Source organism: Balaenoptera ricei, chromosome 7 (genome assembly GCF_028023285.1).
Source record: "Balaenoptera ricei isolate mBalRic1 chromosome 7, mBalRic1.hap2, whole genome shotgun sequence".
Lineage (NCBI taxonomy): Eukaryota > Metazoa > Chordata > Mammalia > Artiodactyla > Balaenopteridae > Balaenoptera > Balaenoptera ricei.
In genome coordinates, this window is record NC_082645.1 from 39,763,625 (window position 1) to 39,780,490 (window position 16,866).

The 16,866-nt window shown below is 47.3% G+C and overlaps 1 protein-coding gene across 1 annotated transcript in view; it reads left to right on the forward strand.

The window, feature by feature from the left end:
• The window catches only part of KIF5C (kinesin family member 5C), a 172,612-nt gene that overhangs the window by 152,797 nt on the left and 2,949 nt on the right, over positions 1-16,866 (forward strand). Inside the window, exons 23-25 of the mRNA XM_059927129.1 lie at positions 2,110-2,214; positions 4,142-4,358; positions 5,530-5,643. Of these exons, the coding sequence (XP_059783112.1) occupies positions 2,110-2,214; positions 4,142-4,358; positions 5,530-5,636 (429 nt within the window). The 3' untranslated portion in view covers positions 5,637-5,643. The remainder of the gene's footprint in view (positions 1-2,109; positions 2,215-4,141; positions 4,359-5,529; positions 5,644-16,866) is intronic.

Genomic DNA, 16,866 nt, shown 5'->3' on the forward strand with positions numbered 1-16,866 from the left:
GATGAGGAGAAGTGGGCATACCCAGAGGTAGGACAGGATGGACAGAAGGTATATTTAAGAAAAGTGTGTGCATGGGGGTCTGTGTGAAGGAGCCAAGGAAAAGGGATGAAATATATTATTAAAAAAAGAGGACATGACCGATGGAGTCGGATCTGAGAAGACAGAATTGACAGTATAGGGGAATGTATTAGGCTTGGTAGATGGAAAGGGCCCACTTTCCCAGAGAGGATACATGGAGAAGCCAATATGGAGACATTCGTAGGGAAATATATGACAGTGGGAAGAGATGCATCTGAAGACTTTGATATTCTCAGTTAATGTGGAGAAGAAGGTCCTCAATGGGGAAGAAAGAAGAGAATGGGGAGCCCAGAGAGACTAGAGGAGGCTCAGGCAGCTGTCGGGGATTTGCTGGGGATGAACAAAAGGATGCTAAGCAGTGGTGGGAGTGTCCAGCTGAGGGTCAGAGCACGGATTTCTCGTGGCACCTGACAGCACGATTCTAGTGAGTTTGGAGGCCTGGAAATAAAAACAAGGAAAGAGGGTGGAGAATGATGGGAGGTCTCAAGGTGGCACTGGTCAGGCAGGTAGGTAGTGATCACCATCATCAAAACAGAAATGACTGGAGGACCTGGACCAGGGAGGAGAGAGAGGCCAGAGCAGAGGTGATGGAGACAGAGACTGGAGAGGTTATGACAAGAACCAAAAAGGCTCAGTCGGAGGGAGGAGGTGTTCCGAGGAGGGTGCAGAGCTTGAGATCAGACTTCCCAGACTTCATGATATAAAACTCTGTAGGAAGAACCTATTCCTAGACCAGTGGTTCTCAAAGTGTGGCCACCTGGCCAGCAGCACTAGCGTCACCTGGGAACTTGCTAGAGGTGCAAATTCTCAGACCCACCCTGGATCCACTGACTCAGAGACGAGGGTAGGGCCCAGCAATCTGAGTTTTAACAAATCCTCTTCTGGGTTTGAGAACCCCGGATTTAGATCAAAGAGACAGGTTTGAGATGCTCATATAGACATCACGTCTCAGAAAGAGAAGGGTGATGATCTCTTCTATAATGAGACAAAGCAAGCGTGCTTTGCCATTTTTGGACTCCAGGATGTGTTTCTACATGTATTTCCCAACTTATCTGGCCACTCAGCGTGGCAGTGCTGGGAGAACAGTGTTTTTATCAATCTCAAGATCTGATAAATTTTGAGAGTTGATCCAGCACAGCACGCAGATGCCGTGACTAGTCTGAGACGGGTTCATTAAGTAATTTCATGGAATTGGAAGCTGAAGGGACAAGCAGAGGCCATTGAGACTTCCCAGTGGGACCACAGACACTTTCCCACAGCTTGATGACTTGTTATCTCACTTGTGATGTTTGAAATGAAATTTGGGTCTTGGGCTTTTTTTTTTTTTTAACATCTTTATTGGAGCGTAATTGCTTTACGTTGTTGTGTTAGTTGCTGCTGTATAACAAAGTGAATCAGCTATACGTATACATATATCCCCATATCCCCTCCCTCTTGCGTCTCCCTCCCACCCTCCCTATCCCACCCCTCTAGGTGGTCACAAAGCACCAAGCTGAGATGCCTGTGCTCTGCGTCTGCTTCCCACTAGCTATCTATTTTACATTTGGTAGTGTGTATATGTCCATGCCACTCTCTCACTTTGTCCCAGCTTACCCTTCCCCCTCCCCGTGTCCTCAAGTCCATTCTCTACGTCTGTGTCTTTATTCCTATCCTGTTGGGCTTATGTTTTCACACTAGTTCTTCTTAATGAGTTTTGGAACACTTCCTTTTGAAAAGAAAAGCCTCTATTTACCTGCATGCAAGGGAGAGGTATATTTCACAAAGACAGCTGTATCTAATCTGAATCCCTCAAAAAAAGATTTGAAGTTTTTTTGTCAGCTGTCCAAAGAAAGAATACTTTTGGTACCGATCAAGGAAATTAATTGGGAAGAAGGTCGAGTCTAAACTTTTAGAACCACTCTTCATTTTCACTTTCAGAATAACCTTTAGTAAGACTGGGGGTTTTCTTTCGAATGGCTCATCCACATGATGTTGGGACCGGGGGTGGGCAGTGTGGAGGCCTGTCCCGCTGACCCCTTGGTGTTGATGCAGAGTGTAGAGCTGGACAGCGACGAGGGAGGAGGCAGCGCTGCCCAGAAGCAGAAAATTTCCTTCCTGGAGAATAACCTGGAGCAGCTCACTAAGGTCCACAAACAGGTAGGAGGGTTGCGTCATCTTCCTCCTGCTTCTCTTTCTCTCCTGGAGAGAAGCCCCACTGGATTCGGCCCTAGTGAGGGAGGTGACTCTGATACAGAAGGTAAAAGGACAATACATCACTAGGGAACATCAGTGCTGGAAGGGACCTGGAACTCTTTTAGTCTTCAGTGACTTCCCTTGTATAGAAAATACCTTCTTTTTTTTTTTATATTATTTTTTGGTCGCGCCTCCTGGCATGCAGGATCTTAGTTCTCCGACCAAGGATCGAACCCGCACCCCCTGCAGTGGAAGTGCAGAGTCTTAACCACTGGACCGCCAGGGAAGTCCTAAAATACTTTCTCTGATAGAAGCCAAATATAAGGAATTGAGTGTGAGCTCTCTGGGGCTTGGGGAACACGGTGTTCAGTTGTGTCTTTTCATTCTGCCTCCCGTCCCAGCCTCCAACCCCAGCTGGCCTCAGTGTCTCCCGTGATGCTTTTCAGGACCCTCTGTGGAACCAAAGACTCCACAGAATGCAAAGTGGATGCCACCGAGCTGGGTCAGGCTCCCTCTTTTTATAGATGAGGAAGCAGACTGGGCAAGGAAGCCACTGGCTTCATCCCACACGTGGGAGCACTGAGGCCGGAACCAGCCCCCTCTCTGCACTGTCGCCCTATTTCTTGGGCATCCTCTTGGGTTCCTGCAACACCCTGGAGTTTGTCTAGAGTGACAGAGAGCAATAACCATGTCCAAACCTACCGGTGACTTAGGCAGCTTATTTCTCTCCTTTCTATTTAAATGCTGGAATGTTCATGACGGTTTTCCCTAAATCCTCAAGATTTGGGATCTGATAAAAATGGTCCAACATTTTGGACCCCGTGGCCGAGGGGATGTCATTTCTCTTTGACTTGTTACATCCTCTTCAACATAACTGATGATGGCATTTTTCCCCAGAGGGAGGATGACAGATTCAACATGGTTGAAGTCATTCAAGCAAATTGTCGATGAGAAATAGAAAAGCAGAAGCTACTGGGGAACTTGAAATAGAGCTCTGAATTTCATTAGTTATTTTATTCATGAATTCAATGAATATTTATTAAAAACCTACTCTCTGCCGGGCACTGGAGCTGGTGCTGGGTGGAGATACAGGAGTAAAGAAAACAGGTGTAGACCCAGCAATAGTTCAACCTTTGTTTAGCACTTAAGATTCTCAAAACTTTTCCTGATCCATTTGGATTCCCACAATGATCCTATTTATGTAGCATGTAGACTTAGAGTGGTTGAGTGACTCACAGCAGGTCAGATGGCCAGGCAGTAACAGATCTGGCTCTGGAGCCCATTCTTAACCCAGGGCAAGCCTGTTCCTTCTTAACTGAGGGTCTTAGGTAATGAAGGAATGAACAGTATCCCTGAGTTACCCGTTAGTCTCTGGATATGTTGCAAAGTGGGGTCCAAACCCGGTGCTGGTGTAGACAATGTGACCTGGCTTGGAAGGAGGCCTTCAGAGAGCTCTAGAACATGAATGCCTTTCACTGAGCGTGTCTGAACTGGCTTCACATTTCTTATCTTTCACATGCCAATGTCCAAGTAGTCAATTTTCTCTGGCAAGTCCCCTCCTCACCCCTCAAACAAAAGAGGCAGTAAATCCCACCCAAGCCTGAAAGCTTCCTACAGCTGGAAATGGCTTTTGATTCTATCGTACACCCCTCCCCGCTTTCTCGTACCCGTGAATCCTGTGTTTGGCAAATTGGAGCCTCAGGGTATGGGATTTTTATTCCCGTTGGTCCCACCGTTTATGGCCCTACGGACTCTCCAAGACGACCCTGGTGGGGCGCGCGGGTGGTGGTTCTAGCTGCTCTCCTGTCACCTTCTCAGCCCCCGCAGTGGGTTTGCCCACCCCCCGCCCCCCACCAGCCCCGTAACTCCCCACCTCTCCCTCCCGCCGCAGCTGGTCCGGGACAACGCAGACCTGCGCTGTGAGCTGCCCAAGCTGGAGAAGCGCCTGCGTGCCACGGCCGAGCGCGTCAAGGCGCTGGAGAGCGCACTGAAGGAGGCCAAGGAGAACGCCATGCGAGACCGCAAGCGCTACCAGCAGGAGGTGGACCGCATCAAGGAGGCTGTGCGAGCCAAGAACATGGCCAGGAGGGCCCACTCGGCCCAGATCGGTACGTGTGCCCGCCCCCGGGCCCCTGATAGAGGGCGAGGGCTCCTCTGGCCGGAAGCTCTGGGCGGGGCGGCCCGGCTCCTCCCGGCTCCTCCCGGCTCCTCCCGGCTCCTCCCGGCACCGAGCGTTCATCCTGGGAGGATGGGATGGCCAGGCGTGCGCTTCCTTACACTGAGAGATTCTGGGGGACCTTGTGATCGTGAGAGCTATTGAGCTGAGCAGAGAAGGCGGCCAGCCCTGGCTGCAGGCAGACGTGTTTGTCTGTAAACAGACGGAGGTATACTTTCTCGGGAATACCAGAATATATGGCTTGCTCAGGAAAGCCTGAAGGCCCCTTCTGTTCTGCACCCGGCGGAACCATGAAGGAGCTACGTGTAGCCAGAAGCCTCAGGGAGAGCTGCTTGCAAGCACAGCCTTGGAAATACTCTGGAGAGAGCCAGGCCTGGCATCAGTGAGTGCAGGAGGCCTGGGCACCAGCCCCTTCGAGACCTGGATTTGGACCCACGCAAAGAATGAGAGTGTGCCTGTTGAGTCATAGTTCTTGGGATAGTGCCGTGAGAGTGGAAGGGATTTAAGGATGTTCTCTAGAGAGCTTTTTTCTTTCTTTCTTTCTTTCCTTTTTTTTTAAAAATTGAAACATCTCCAATAACACGTAATATTATTTCTCATCAGATATTGCTGTGCGGATGTTATGTAAACCAGCAACTTCATCTTTCTAGTTTTAAGATCATAACTTAGATTAGTGGTTCATTGCATTTATTGGGTCTTATCCCCTTGGAGTATCTACTGAAAACTGTGAACCCTCTCCCCCTAAAATGCATCACAGACAGAATTCTGCATCCAGTTTCAGGGAGATGCTGTTGGAACCCATTGGGACCCACAGATCTGCCGCAGATAAAACTGAAAGTCCTCTGTTTCTAATTTTCCTTGATAAGAATTGAAATAATTGATACGCAAGGTCTCTCTGTCCCCTAAACATTGGGTGCGTTGGATTAACTAACTGTACTAATCGGAGGGCAAACCTCCCGCTTTCAGAAAGGTCTGGTGATTGATAAGAATTGTAATGTTGATAAAAAGTGTGCCTCTTGGTTTTTGCACGTGACCTGGAGGTATCTCGGCGCAGCTGTTTAAGTCTGAATGTCTCTTCTCTCTTTTCTGTCGGTTGGATACAGCCAAGCCCATCCGCCCTGGACACTACCCAGCATCGTCTCCAACGGCCGTCCACGCCATCCGAGGGGGAGGAGGCAGCTCTTCAAACTCCACTCACTACCAGAAATAAACACGAAGTGAGTCCTTAGTGTCAGGGGTGGCTTCGGTCCGGGGCAGCCCTGGGGCTCTCCCTGCTTTTGCCTGGCTCTCAGCCATGTGTGTGTGGACCTGCAGTGGAGAGGAAAGAGTGCAGCTCTACCCCAGCACCGGCCCTGGGGCTTCAGGTTATCAGGGGCCTGGGTCTACCTTCAGCTCAGTCTAGGGCCTCAGGGTCTTCCAGCTAAGGTCACCTGGTGCAAAGGGACCCTCCAGGGACGGGGAGGGTGCGGTGAATGATTCATCCGAGCTTTCTTTTGTCTGCGGGACTCCCCTTTGTAGCTGGCATCCAAAAGGGCATTACCTGTTTGTCAGCTGCTTTTACCCAGAGCAGGCGGATGTGGGTGACTGCTTTAAGTCTCAGGAACTGAATATAAAGAAAGAGCCAGATAATAGAAAGTCACATTTTTATAATTACTATCTGGACTCAACAAATGGAGTCTTTACGAATTGTGCAGATTTATGTCTAGGTGGGTCCAGACCACTTTTTTCTTTGAGATGGTGGTCTGAAAACTTCTCTTCCCACACTCCGCATGCCTGACGTTTCTGTACCAGCACAAAGGAAAAAGTGATGTCCTTTAGAAAAGAGAAGGAGAACTCACAAGCCTGTCCTCTTGTACTTGAGATAAAGAGTTTACTGGTTGGGCAGGGCAGACAGCTAGGTGGCCAGGAAACTCTGCTTAGAGAAACTCTGACTTTGGGCCAGTAACCTGTGGATGGGAGGAAGTGGCTCCTAATGTTGACCTTGGAGTCTTAGTCCTCACTAGGAAAGCTTGTGAGCTTGGCAGCAAAGCCGCAGCGATCAGGGGCAACTCAGGAGAGCGGTGGTTCCTCACCCAGTCCTTTTTGCATCAAGGTAAGGAAAGTGAATGTGAGGGGCTGGAGACCCCACTCAGGGGGTACGACAGTATTGCTAAGGCTCAGACTAAAAGTTCCAAGGAGGAAGCTTGGTGGCAACCCGGACAACTTTCACCTGCTCTGACCCAGGCAGCATGTCAAGGAGCAGGACAGGTCGAGGCAGGCCACGGGCGGGCAGTGTGCCCACCACCTTCTGCCGTATCCTGGGAGGGTGGATGCAGAATTATCTTGGCTGTGGTGGGCCACCCTATTCAGATGCGATCTCTGCTTTCAATGAGAAACAAAGTAAAGCTGGATGTTATAAAATTGCTTCTGACTGCATGTTATCAGTGTTGGGGATGACACTTGAAGGGAACTGTAAGAACAAATTGGGCCGCTTAGAACAGAAAGCCTAAAGCAGTGGTTCTCGAACTTTGGTGGGTGTCAGCATCATCTAGCACACCCAGATGCCCAGGCTCCTTGAAAGAGCATAGGCCCAGAGCCTTTGTATTTTTACCAAGTACCCCAGGTGATTTTGCTAGCCACCTAAGTTTGAGACCTGCTAGCTTAAAATATCCTAAAGTGGCTGATACAGGATGGACGTTTATTTCTTTGTCACGTAAAGGACATTTGAGGGTGGTCTGTCAGTGGCTGGTAGAAAAACTCTACAGTGACAACAGGAAGCTATAGCCTCTTAAATTTAGACTCACTGTCCTCAGCAAGTACCTTCCTTGCTGGTCTCCTAAATGACTTCCTCAAGGTCACCTAAATGACTTTTGCAGTTCTAGCTATCGTGCCTGTGTGTTGCATGTTCAGCAAGCAGAGAGGAAGCTGGGTAGAGGCAAGAGCAGCTCTTACAGTTGAATCAGCTTCCTTTAAGCAGCCTTCCCAGAAGTCCCATCCAACTCTGATGCCTGCATCCCTCTGGCCAGAATTGAAACACGTGGCCACATCTAGCTTCAAGGGAGGCTGGAGAAGGTCGTCTTTAGCTGGGCACATCACCGCCCCAAACGAGAATAGTGTTCTATTGCCTAGGACAAGGAGATGGAGGTTGGGTGGGCAACCAGCACTCTATTTGTTGAACACCTGATCTGCAGCGGCACTGTACTAGATGTAATATCTACATCACCCCATTTGATGGAAGCACCGGGTTAGTGTGTGCGCTTGGCTCCCAGCAAGCTTTTAATGACTATACTGGCCCAGGGATTCCGGGGTCAGAGACTGTGCAGTGGACCTCCACTCTCCTCGTGCACGCCCATAAAGGCCTGTCAGACCCACGTTTTATGGAGGGTGCGTACAACCAGATGTTGGCCAGGCCTCACCCATATATCCCCTTCTCACTCTGAAGACTGATAATCAATAGGTCTGGTGAGACTTTGAAGACCTTCAGCGTATAGAACCACCCTCACCTGTCATGGCCATTCGTTTCTTTCTCTAATTCAAAGTGTTATGAGTGGTTTTGATGATTTTATCTGAAATTGGAACCTCCACCACCCACCTTACCTATTCAAATGACTCCTGTAACTGCGTGTTTTCCTCACAGTGTCACCAAACAAACAGGCCCCATCCAAGTGTCGGGATGGTGGTAGGGTGGAAGGGCCTCACTTTGGACGAGCGACCCGGGTCAGGTGTCAGGTCTTCCACTGCCTCTGAGTTACTTAACCTCACGGTTGGTTTCCTTGTCTGTGAAATGGGGAAAATCCTTTCCCTGGGCCACGGGCGTTGATTTGAGGACTAAATGAGGTCATACTTCTGAGCTGCTTGGCACATAACAAGTGCTCAAGAAAATGTCAGCTGTAGGAGAGGCTAGCACTGCAAGCTTGGCACACAGTGGGTGGTCCATGAATGTTGGTTTACATTCTCTTCTAATTCTCATATTTGTTACAAAATAGTTTTTAGTCTGTAGCAATTGATCATAACCACAGCAGAGAAGGCCCAGGTCTGAGTATCCTATTTGGTGCTATGACCAGATATAAGGGGCTTTAAAGATACTATCATTTATTTATCCAAAAGTTATGAACAGCAACATTGACTATTTTTATGGAAATAACTGGGCATTGGTCAGTGGAGGTTAAAAAAAGGATGAGAACCAATGGAGTAGAGAATTATAATTGGAAGTGAGGAAATGCTTATTAAAAAATAAGCTTATTAAAAAAATTGGAACTATGGAATTAATTGCTTAGATGAGATCAAAAGCTTTTTGAGATGATCTTTCCTGCTCTCTGGATTCTCGTTCTGAAGTGTGTCTGTCCTGTAGAAATGATCTCAACTGCTGACTCTTCCCAGCCCTCCTTTTGGAGCCGGGGCAGCACATTCATACTTGGGCAGCCTCTGGGTACCTTTGGGATTTCTTTCTGCTTCATTTCAGGATTCAAGGAATATAGTCACAATGAGTCTTTCGGTTTATGCTCAAAGTTTCAGAGCAACCGAAGATGCCAACATACAGAAATCAAAAGAACCCAGGACAATGCCAGCTTTTATCTCATCTCATTCAAATCTGGGGGCGTGGGCTGCATCAGGAGGAGGGGCCCATCTTTTTCAACTCCCAAAGCTGGACATGGGGCAATACAGTGCAGTAAGCCAATGACACGGGATATGGGATTGGCCAGATGTGGGTTCCAGCCCTGGCCTTGGCTCTATTCCTGTGTGACGTTGGGCAAATTACTTGATTATTTTTAGCCTCAGTTTCTTCATCCACCAAATGGGATCAGGCATTTTGTACTTGCTCTGTACTTGGTTTAACAGTAAAGAGACAAAGAAGGCTCTGTTCTTGTGTACTGACACGCTTGTCAGGGGGAGATAGACAGCAAATAAAGACGGTAACTGCAAATAGTGTTAAGTGTTCTGAAGAAAATAAGAACAGGTTAGTGAAATAGAGATGGGGGACGCTTATTTAGAAGAGGGGGTGACATTTGAGCTGAGAACTAAATGATGAGAAATGCCAGCCCCGCAAATGACATGGGCACAGACACTCGCTGGAAGGTGGGTCCAGACTGCGGCATATTTGAGGAACCACAGGAAGGCTGATAAGGCTGGAGAACAGGGGAGACCATCATAACTAGGAATGTTGGGGAGGGAGATGGGACCAGATAAATGAGGCCTTTGAGGCCAAGGTGAGCAGTTTAGAGTGTGAGCTAGGCGTGTAGGGCCTGTGGGGGCTTTGGGCATGGGAGTGGTGGGACTCAGTTCATGATTAGGAGAGGTCTGCCTGGGCTGGACTCTGGAGGAAGGAGGGGGGCGGGGTGAGCGTAAGAGCAGGGGGCTCCCTTGGGGGCTATTGCGGGTGTCCACTTTGGGGGGAGTAGCACTGAGCCAGGGTGGCAGCAGCAAGTGGTCAGAGTCAGCCTGTGTTGGAGAGCTGAGGGTGGAGGGGAGAGAAGGAGGGGTGGGTGGGAATCAAAGGTGGTTCCTAGGCTGGGGCCCTAGCAACCAGGTCAATACTGGTACCTTTTAGCCATGACTGGGAAAATTGGGCAGTGAACAGATTTTATGGAAAAACAGAGAGTTTGGTTGATTATGAGATGCCTCTTAGACAATCCAACCTAGCTCACCATCCAAGCGGGTCTGCTGAGTAGGCAGTGGGACCCATAAGCTCGGGAGAAAGATCAGGGCTGAGATCATAGAGAATTGTAGCCCGTAGATGGTGTTTAAGGCCATGGGGTGGAGGAGATGACCTGGAGAAAGGTGGATAGAGGCAGAGGGTGGGGAGAGTTAGACCAGGCCTGGGGACTGGCCAATGGCAAGGTCAGAAAAAGGAGGTAGCAGCAGTAAAGGGGTCTGAAGAGGCAAGAATGTGATGTTTGGGGAGGTGAAGTGGAGCCCTGGTTCCTAAGGGGAGGTCCTCAGCTGTGCCAAAGGCTGCTCAGAGCTCCAGGAGGATAGCCACAGAGACTGAGGGCAGTGACCTCAGCTTCAGCACGAGGGGGAAGCATGGGCCAGAGAGCATGGGGGTGGGGAAATAGAGCCAGCAACTGCATGCAGCTTGAATTTTTGTTTGAAGGAGCAGAGGAATGGAGGGATGTGGGGTGAAGACGGGATTTGCATTTCTTTTTTAAGGTAGGAGCCATTACAGCTTATTTGTACGCTGATGGTAATGATCCAGCTGGGAAGGGAAGTTGATAACTTAGGAGACAGGAGAATTACAGTAGAGGGTACTGGCTTTCTGAGAGGTGCTGTGATCCAGAACATAAGCAGAGGCAACACTGCACCCAAGGTGGCAGGAAGGCAGAGCAGAAAGTACGGCTGCTGGTGGCTGGTAGATGGGGGTGCTGGTAGATCCATCCAGTAAGATGGACCCATCTTAGCGCTTGTTTTCTCATGCAAGTAAGAAGCCAGGTTACCAGCTGAGAGGGTGGGGGGAGACCGTGTTGCAGGCTGAAGAGAGAAGGCGTGAAATAGGCCTCTCAGGCAGTGCTGAGTGCTTACTTGACGCCCCACCTTGAAGGTAGACAGCATTTAAATACGTGTTCAGCTCCCTGGTTCTGAGGGCCCTGGAGTACGGCGGTGCCAGTGGGCACTAGTTCGAATGTGTCCACCAGATGGCGCCAGTGGGGCATTGCTGAAACCTGTTTTCTGACCAGCTTTGGGGCAGAATCGTGGTCTCTTCGTTTTCCTATCTGTAGACTGTTATTTCTCAAACTTGAGTAGTAGATAGAGTACTTTTAGGGAAATAAAATTCTCACAGATTCCTGGAGTTTAAATTATAAAATAATTATAAATTATTTAAATTATTTTATTATAATACTCAAGTATTTGCACATTAAAAACAGTGTACACTCCCTAAACTTAACGGATCTTCCACAACTATCAAGTCGCAACAAATTTAGAAAATAGATTTAAAAAGTCAAAAATCCAAATCACCAACCTTTACTAAGCTTTACTAATTTAACAAATGACAATCTTTTGCTGAAAATAAAGAGCTGCGTGCAGTGTGACTCTGGTATGCATTGCTTCTGGTCAAGGTTGGCTTATGTGTCAAGACATGACAATTCTTTCACCCTCTTTCTCTGTTAAAAACCACTGCAGAGTCACAGCATGCTTCCAAGTCATTTTGTCTTCTTATGGCTGGAACGCATCATTTTCCCATTGCCCAGCTTTAGCCTGAAGATGATGGAAGTTGTGAGGAGAAGCACCAACTTGGTGTTGGCATAAAGCAAGTGTGGTGCTGAAGTTGGTTACAGGTGGTCAGCTAGATAACCTAGAATACGCACATGTTAATGCTTTAGATTTTCATGGCAAGAAAAGCATAAAATTGAAAATATTGTGAAATGAACCAAAGACTGAGGATGCCTTTCGCTTTGTTGATATAGATGAAGACTGATATTTTGAGGACTGTACATTTATTAGAAACCATATATATCAAGTCTAGAAATCATATTCTATTTAATAAAGTTTTGATACACTTTGATAAAATATTAGGCAAAATCGCAGTGGCGGAGCTGGAAGGGACTCACTGGCCTCTTACAGTACATTTGAAGAAGCATTTTTTTTTTAACACTGTGATTTCATGTTTTGAGGCATAAAGAAAAGAGCTCTGGAAAAGCACTTCTGCAGTTTATAGCAGGGTCACCCAGGTGAACGTAACTACAGAAAGCCATCAAAGGAGCCCAGGAGTCTGTCCTGACCCCTGTGTCATGATTTATGTGACATTCCGTGGGTCACTAACAGTCACTGTAGGATGGCTCTGTCTCTTTCTGGTTTTACTACTTCAGGAGCTTATTGTGACTATGTTTGCTAATTGTTTTCTTCTTTTTTTAAGTTTATGTCTAAGTGTTTTAGTTTTTTTAATTTAATTTTTATTTTATATTGGAGTAGAGTTGATTTACAATGGTTGTGTTGGTTTTAGGTGCACAGCAAAGTGATTCAGTTATACATATACATATATCCATTCTTTTTCAGATTCTTTCCCCATATATTAATAAAAATAATATCTTTAACTCCTTAAATGGTGGGATGGAGGCACATACATAACAAAGATTTATGGGCTTTCACCACCCTTTCCTTTTGCTGCCATGATGGTCATCTGTGACTGAGGGTCTGAATTCCTGGACCCCATGTTGCCTGTGTGCCTGCTGCTGTCAGGATCTTCAGCCTGTCATACTTGGCCCAGACACTGGGAACGCACAAATGACTTTCTGTTGCAAGCAGTCTTCTCACAGTAAGCTGCATCCAAACAGGGAAATTCCAAGTGTGCATTAAAGACAGGAAACCCAGTATTTTCTAGCCTTGCACGTAAACCTCAGATTTCCTTGACTTTAAATGCCCCTGGCCATTTCCTCATATTCACCACTCTCAGCTGAAGCCCTAAACGTAAAGTCCACTTGGGCTGCTGGCTCTTCTTTCTTTGAATTGAGAAAGTTCCACCTTCTCTGAAGCCCCACCTCACCCTTCTCCTTTAACTGCTTTCCTCACCCACCCCAGGCAGAATGGAGTTTTCTCTCTAAGCTTTTGACTAGTGGAATAACAAAGCTGTTTCTGGCTGGTCCTTGGTATATCCTTAGGTTCAGGCTGAGCTTCCCAAAATGGCATCTGCTCATTTATACTCTATTTGGTTTTCTGACACACTCTGTCTTTCCTTCTTTTTTTCTTTTTTTTTTTTTAACATCTTTATTGGAGTATAGTTGCTTTACAATGTTGCGTTAGTTTCTGCTGTATAACAAAGTGAATCAGCAATATGTATACATATATCCCCATATCCCCTCCCTCTTGTGTCTTTCCTTCTTGTTATTCTTCTCTCTGTCCTGAATTCCTGCATCCAGCCTATCTTGCACCATTGTTGGGGTTCATCTTGACCTTTCTCCTGTTCTTGATACCCTAATCACAAATAAAAAATATAGCGGCATAAGACGCACAGGTTGACTTCTGGCCACAGCAGAAATGGGTTTGCTCCACACGTGGAGGGTGGGAGAGCTGCTGCTTTGGGATTTAGCCCTTTGAAGCCGAAAAGCTTCATTTACAGTAGGTCATGAAGCCACACATGTGGTCTGCATCAAAACCACTGGGCTGTTCAACTTGCTACTGCTGTCGGAAAATCCTAGCAATTAAATGAGTAGCAAGTATGTGCATGCAGAGAGGGACCCTTTGCTACAGGCAGGGTAGCTGGATGGTTGTGGGCTAAGGATCTGGAGCTGGACTTCCTGGGGTTGAATCCCAGCTTGGACATGTCCTGGGATAATTACCTCATTCCTCTGGGCCTCAGTGTCGTCCTCTGTAAGACGTGGCCAGATGGCCCCTACTCATAGGGTGGCTGTGAGGATTAGATACGTGAATATCTTAGGGCTTAGATGAGTGCCTGGCACAGAGCAAGCTCTCAGTGATCGCTGGTGTGGTCATGATGGAGTCCAGCTTCACTCGACGTGCTGCACAGAGGCAGAGTGAACTGTCAAGATCTTAACCACTTGCTAGTGGTGGATCCTGGTCTAAGAGCTCTGATCTGCTCTGCAGCAGTTCTCAGGGTTCCTGACCTTGGGACCTTTGACATTCTTAAAAAGTATCAACATCAAAGAGCTTTTCTATTTCTGGGTTGTATCTATCGATAGGTATTATGTTAGAAATTGAAACATTTAAAATAGTAATTCTATTAACAAATGCCATTTTTGGACTTCCCTGGTGGCGCGGTGGTTAAGAATCCGCCTGCCAACGCAGGGGACATGGGTTCGAGCCCTGGGCCGGGAAGATCCCACATGCTGCGGAGCAACTAAGCCTGTGCGCCACAACTGCTGAGCCTGCGCTCTAGAGACGGCGAGCCACAACAACTGAGCCTGCGTGCCACAACTACTGAAGCCCGCGTGCCTAGAGCCCGTGCTCCGTAACAAGAGAAGCCACCGCAATCAGAAGCCCACGCACCGCAACGAAGAGTAGCCCCCGCTCGCCGCAACTAGAGAAAGCCCACACGCAGCAACGAAGACCCAACGCAGCCAAAACTAAATGAACTAATTAATTTAAAAAAAAACAAATGCCATTTTTTATGAAACATAATTATTTTACAAAACAAAAAGTTAGAATGGCACTCTTATGGTTTCACAAATCTCTTTACTATTTAGCTTGATAAACGACAACTGGATTCTCATATCTGCTGCTGCCTTCTATTTGCTGCAGTGGGTTGTTTTAGTTCAAGTATATGAAGCAAGTGCAACCTCTTCCCTCCAGACAAGGTTCTTGGCCATTTAACAGCTAAGAAAACTGTGGCATGGAGAAGTTATGATCATAGTACCTTCATCACAGGTTTGTGCTGGGAATTGAGCGAGACAATGTGAAAGGAGAGTGAAAAGTCATAGAAGAATGCCTGGCAAAAATCTGGCCCTGACAAATATTCTCCAGTGTTATGGCGGTTTCATGGGGACAGGCCTAAAAGGAGTAGACGAAGCAAGACCTCAGGAAGAGAGGAAAGAAATGACTGCAGACGGGCACTGGTGGGACCTGGGATGGGACTTAGAAACTAGCATTGTGAATTCAAAGGGGGGATCACGGAGGCGCCCTTACTTCATTTCCAGCGCAGTCAGCTGCTGGACCTAATTCTCCTCAATGGCATGGTTCTCAGAGTTATGAATTCAGAGCAAGTAAAATCGTCTCTCTACAGCAGATTGCACGAATGCCCCCGTAAGATAAATCCACTTCTGTTCAGCAATGATATGTCCAGTACAGTTGGTAATTCTTATAATGTGGGGATTGAATTGTAGAAAGGCGAAGGAAAGATAAAACTATGTACTATTTGGATTAAGCGTAAATCCACTGCAAGCAATTGCAAAAGCCAAGGTTGGGGGGAAAACATCTCTGACTACTTCCTCCAGTTGGGCAGAGGCCCAGGGACAGTCCAGTAGCGGGTCACTTGGTTTCAGTACCATGCTTTTGGGAGAGTGAGTGGCTCCTGTGAACCATCTAAGGCGGGTCAACAGAATTGGGTTTTAAATGTTCTCGAGATGCACCAACCTCTCTGGACGGTCAGTCTATTTATTTATTTATTTATTTATTTTATTTTTGGCTGTGTTGGATCTTCGTTTCTGTGCGAGGGCTTTCTCTAGTTGTGGCAAGCGGGGGCCGCTCTTCATCGCGGTGCGTGGGCCTCTCACTATCGCGGCCTCTCTTGTTGCGGAGCACAGGCTCCAGACGCGCAGGCTCAGTAATTGTGGCTCATGGGCCCAGTTGCTCTGCGGCATGTGGGATCTTCCCAGACCAGGGCTCGAACCCATGTCCCCTGCATTGGCAGGCAGATTCTCAACCACTGCGCCACCAGGGAAGCCCAGTCAGTCTATTTGATCGGAACAGTCAGAAATGTTTTTTCTAGGGGCTCACCCATTTACCTCTATATGTTATATCCATTTTCTCCCCAGAATTTGTCAGAGGAGGTGAACTTCCAGAAGGTTGGGGGATGGATGGGAATATCCTAGTTAAATCCATTCTTGGGCCTGCTGGAAAGACTGCTTTGGCAGACATGTCTGTAAAGCTCTTTAACTCAGGATGAGAAAGAAGCACCTCTAGATAATAAGGGACGTTTTCTTGGTGGAGTTCCTGTGTTTTCCTTTCAGAGCCCCTGACAAAATCTCAGTTCTCTCTGCCCTCCTGGAGGTGGTTAAACTAAGCAGATTGGGCCTCCTTTGTGGCCCCCTATTTCTTCCAAACTACTGGCTAAAATGTGCAGAATCTTGCACGTTGTGGGGAGGGGGGATTTGAATGAAAGGCCTTCTGTGGAAATCGTGTCACTTCGTGGTCGGCTGGAGCTGTTGAGGCTGCCCTGTTGAGTCTGTGTGCCCAGCGCTTGGCTGTCAGCGTGGGTTGGCTGCAGTCATCACGTCAGGCCATAACCCTACAATTTAAGGTAGGGGCTCGCACCTCCCTGCCTCCAGGTGTGTAGGACGGCTGTCTCATCTGACCAGGGTGACCCATAAGTGATTCTGAGATCGTGTGCTTGGAAAAATGAACCTGGAAGGAAAGTGAAATGGGCATTTCAAAGGGAGTATGCAGAAAGCGTTCCTGAGCCTCTTGGTTTTCAGCTCAAAATGGATTTGAATGACAACTGTGACTATGCTTTCTTAGGTTTTTCATTTCTGGTCCTAATAATAAGCACAAAATCTCACCAGAAAGTCTACACGGTACAGAGGCTCCTCCCAAAGGCAAATCTCTCTCTCTCCCTCTCTCTCTGGGACTTCTAAAAATGACAGGAATATAAGGTTGCTTTACCATGTTTAATTGAGCAGCTTTGTAATTGCAAGTGATTGCACTATTGGAGCAAGAAATGGTAGTTATCAGATGAGCTCCCTGAATATGTATTTTTTGAGTTGGGGAAGAGGTAGTATTCTTTTTTTTTTTAATTTTTAAAATTTTTTAACATCTTTATTGGAGTATAATTGCTTTACAATGGTGTGTTAGTT